The 4,140-nt window shown below is 36.9% G+C and overlaps 1 protein-coding gene across 2 annotated transcripts in view; it reads left to right on the forward strand.

The window, feature by feature from the left end:
• Window positions 1-3,506, forward strand: part of pla1a (phospholipase A1 member A) — a 20,627-nt gene extending 17,121 nt beyond the window's left edge. For both annotated transcript variants that reach the window (XM_015378896.1, XM_015378897.1), the window contains exons 10-11: window positions 1,874-2,029; window positions 3,276-3,506. In XM_015378896.1, the coding sequence (XP_015234382.1) occupies window positions 1,874-2,029; window positions 3,276-3,366 (247 nt within the window). In that variant the 3' untranslated portion in view covers window positions 3,367-3,506. The remainder of the gene's footprint in view (window positions 1-1,873; window positions 2,030-3,275) is intronic.
• The last annotated feature ends 634 nt before the right edge of the window (window positions 3,507-4,140 follow it).

Raw genomic sequence — 4,140 nt, forward strand, 5'->3', positions numbered from 1 at the left:
TTAACTAGTTGTATCCAGCAGATAGTTCTTTTATTTTACTTAACAGCTCCATATTCATTAATTTGAACTATTCAGGTAAAAATCTTTTTTTTTAAACTGGGTCTGCTTTCTTTCTCTTCCTTTTTGAAACCCAGACTTTGGGGCCATTTTTCCACACTGCTGATTTATATTTTTGTTGTAAATTTGTTTAATGTGTTATCACTATGTCAAATAATGTGCACGTGGTGTTTAAGCCCCAGTACAAGCAAACTGCCAGTGTTGTGACAGAACAGGGGATCTGATGCAGCATGCAGGACCTATGGACCAAACCATTTATTGCAATTTCAAGGGGGGGAATAAAGGCAGGTCTCATAAATTGTGTTTGTGTGAACAAAAAGAGTATTTATTCCACTGCTCGATTTTCTTTTTATATTTGAAAAATATAGTGGGACAAATCTTTTCTTCTTTTGGGCCCCCCTAAGTAAAGGGCCCTTAGAATCTTCTTAACTCCCCCTCCCATACTGTATGCCGCCCCTGGCTGGCTGCCCTGTGCGAACAGTGGTGAATATTGTAAGTGCAGTTAAATATAATACAAGTATGTCAATAGTTTCATCTTAAATTAATGAAAGCACTTAATTTAAATGGTCATTGAGTCCGATATGTGGCGGGTAATCTTTGGTTTTGTAAGCACCGAATCCAATGCAGTGTGGGGACTCTAAATCTAATATTTGTGATGATGGTACTGCTGCTGAAGCTCCTCAGACATGAAATCATTGAACAGGACAGTAATGAGAAGCTTGGCATCCTTTCTTTACCTGCTCTGTGAGTCAGCTGTCGCAGTTGCTAGGTGACAGAGGTTACGCTTAGTGAGGAGTGGTGACAGCTGGTGAAGGCTAGACCTGTTTGAACCTCTAGCCGAAATCATCTGACCTCCTCCTCCTCACAGCCTACCTGCACTGGGTCCTTCAGAGAACGCAGCTGCTGGATCCGAACACACCCACAGGTTCTCAGAGAAATTTAGCTGCATCAACTTCCGTCTTTACAACGCATGGGGAAAGGGGGACGTATGCATGAGAGTATAGTTGATAGGGGAAAAAAAAGGGGGGGTGGTGGATTTTTTTTTGGAAGCATACGTAGCCTAACTAACATAGTGTATTAACCTAGAGCAATATGCATGGTATGGTTGTAATATGTCAGGTACGCCGGTCATTGACCTTGACCAAGGGACCTTACAGTAGAACGGGACTAGCATGGCTATCACTGCCCCTGCATAGTTAGGGACTAATGCAGAGGAAACATTTCCTAATGGGATCAGCTTCATAGTCATGGTAGGCCGCCACTTTGATTTTATTTATTTTGCTCAGTCTACTCCTAAGCCCACAGCCCAAATGTTGAAAGGGCAATATTATTGCCATTACTGTTAATACATAGTAGAAATTGTACACATTCAGTAAAAAAAAAAATGTCATGGGGGGAGGGTCATTTAAGAAGGGGGATGATTTTAAGATTTTTTTTTTAAGAAGGGGGATGCCATCCCCCCCTCATCCACCCTCAAGTTGAGTGCTGCGTATGCCGTACAACAGTCTGCACATTTGTAGTTGTTTTTGTGTTGCAGGGATACTGTCACCCTCCTCAAAGTTGCTCAGTGTCAGTGAAAGAGATACAGAGGTCATGACAGAGGTTTCATTCTACTAGTTGTATGAAAATATTTTATGAAGGTTAAAAGTTACTTTGTATTGTTTTAAAACTATTCCTTTTGGTTAATGTTATCTGAATACCTCTTTGGGAAAAATTGATGCTCCTCGCACCTTATGGGTGCGAAGTAGATTAACCATTGTCAAGTGTTTTCTCTGTCTTGTTGCAATGTTACCTGAACATGTCCTGTTTCCTGCAGTCAGACTGATGTGACGGTGTATCAGAAAGTGTTGGCTCACCCTGCCGCCCTGTGCGAGATCAGTTCCATCAGACTGAAAAACACAGGAGCTCGACTCTACAGGCAGGGAGACATCCACATCAAGTCTGTCTGCGTCTCAGAGCTCCCCCAACCCCGGTAAGCTCACAGTCAGCAAGCTGCTTGAGGAATTCCCTTTTAGCAATTCTCTCACAGTCAAATCTCACACATTTGTTTTTGATACATATCTTAAAATAAAACAGAGAACACTATTATATGTGTTACATGTCAAACTGTGCATAACTTGGTCAAAAAGTCTAATCTGTTGAGATGCCTTCCTCCCAGCGATGCCTAAAGGACAAATTTGGAGATGCTACAACCTGAACCTAATTATCTCAAACACTAGTTTTGGTCATTTCAGCTGTCACTGATATAAACACAGAGTAGAAGAAATACATTTACAATCAGTTGTGGGTTCATAAGATCAGGATGGCTCATTGCCCAGGGCGCCATGGCATCAGAGGGTGGTAACACACTACTGGTTGTACATTTGATTTTTCTAATACTATCTTACCACATAAATAAGTTGGTAACTGAGCTTAAAACATATGTATGTATAACTAAATTCATATATGAAAGTCAAATGTACAGAAAAAAAAATGTATTTGTTACTTTTTATCCGCCCATAGATAAAAGTGACCTCAAACCTTCATCTATGAGAATAAAAGTTACAACTTTGCAACAGTAGATTTACAAAATTTATAAGTACAACTTATTCACAATTTTACAAGTAGTAATTACAAATTGATGAATGAAATTTTCAAATTTACTGGTAGGAATCACAGAATTATGAGTAAAATCACAAATGTATAAGTAGAGATCACCAAACTTAGAGTAAAAAATGATTCACCTACTATGAGGAATCACAACAATTTAAGTAACTATTACAAGGTAGGACTCACAAATATACTGTACCAGTACAAATTTATTAATAGGAATCAAATATTCACTAGGAAAATTCATCAAAATTTTTGTAGGCTATCAATCACAAAATTGGGAATACATTTTTTTTAACGTAGAGTAATTTTGGACTTTAATTCAAAAATATAGATATCGAGATGTGTGTTTTTATTTGGCAGTTATCTTACCGCAAAACTCATTTACCTGTTCAGTCAATAGAGAGGGGGAATTGTATTTATCTGGAGTTGCATTAGAAGAGGCTCAGCCAGGGTACTAATTATTGGAAAAACCCAATGTTCACAGTAAAAGAGTAAAAACATCTCAAAACATTCATGCAGTGCAATCCTGAGGAATTATGTTTTTATAATTGTACTTGTAGAAAAAGTTTTTGGTCGGCTTTTTTTCTTTGTTTGTTTTAGGATTGTGTGTTTTATTCCTCTCTCAGGCACGAGGAGCCGCTGTGTGTGAATCACATCGACATCAGGCGAGGAGTTCCTTGGTCACATGACTTTGTACAGGTGTGCGGGACTTTGTGATCCACTTCAAGGACACTAATGAAGATCTTTGAATTAAAGCTAACTATGTTACCATGGAGACATGCTTTCTCATTATAAAGTTTAATTTGTAAAATATAAATACAAGAGAAAACTCTATTGAAGAAATTTTGATCTGAACTTTCCAGCCTCTTTTTATTGCTTCATTCTTTCCTGAAAGAATCTGTTTAATGTGTCTTTAAATGTTGCTTCCTGAGTGCGTTTTCTCAAAAAGGTTTTAAAAGATTAAACTTACTGAATACCTTTGTCTTATTCTCAAAATTAACTTAATCAATAAACAGGGCATCACTGCGCTCTTCATAATATTTTTCTTTTAAGCTGTAACTACAGATCATACTTTATTCCTTCACTTTGTTCAGGTCAATTCTGGTCTGATCATTACTGTTTTGAGAAGATTTTATTTTTTGTTTGTACCTCTTTTTTACCAACAATTCATTTTTTTATTATCAACAGGCCATTAAGACTTAAATATATTTATTTCATTTAAAAATAAGGCATTATATTTTGAATTTATAAGAATTTAAAATACTACAAGAAAATCAGGCTATATATAGCACATAGCAATGACTAACTACTCTCCTTATTTAAGCCAGTGGTTGAGTCAATGAGTGCTAAACCCCATATGGATCTCAGACTTGGAGCAGGTACGTCCTCTTTTGAAAACATCCTCCTTTTAAAGAAAACTATTGTCATTTTTTCTTTTATATATATGTATAAAAGTGTATATATAGATTATAATAAAGTATCACTACTCTT

This window comes from Cyprinodon variegatus, unplaced genomic scaffold (assembly GCF_000732505.1).
Source record: "Cyprinodon variegatus isolate N-32 unplaced genomic scaffold, C_variegatus-1.0 Scaffold181, whole genome shotgun sequence".
Taxonomy (NCBI): Eukaryota; Metazoa; Chordata; class Actinopteri; order Cyprinodontiformes; family Cyprinodontidae; genus Cyprinodon; species Cyprinodon variegatus.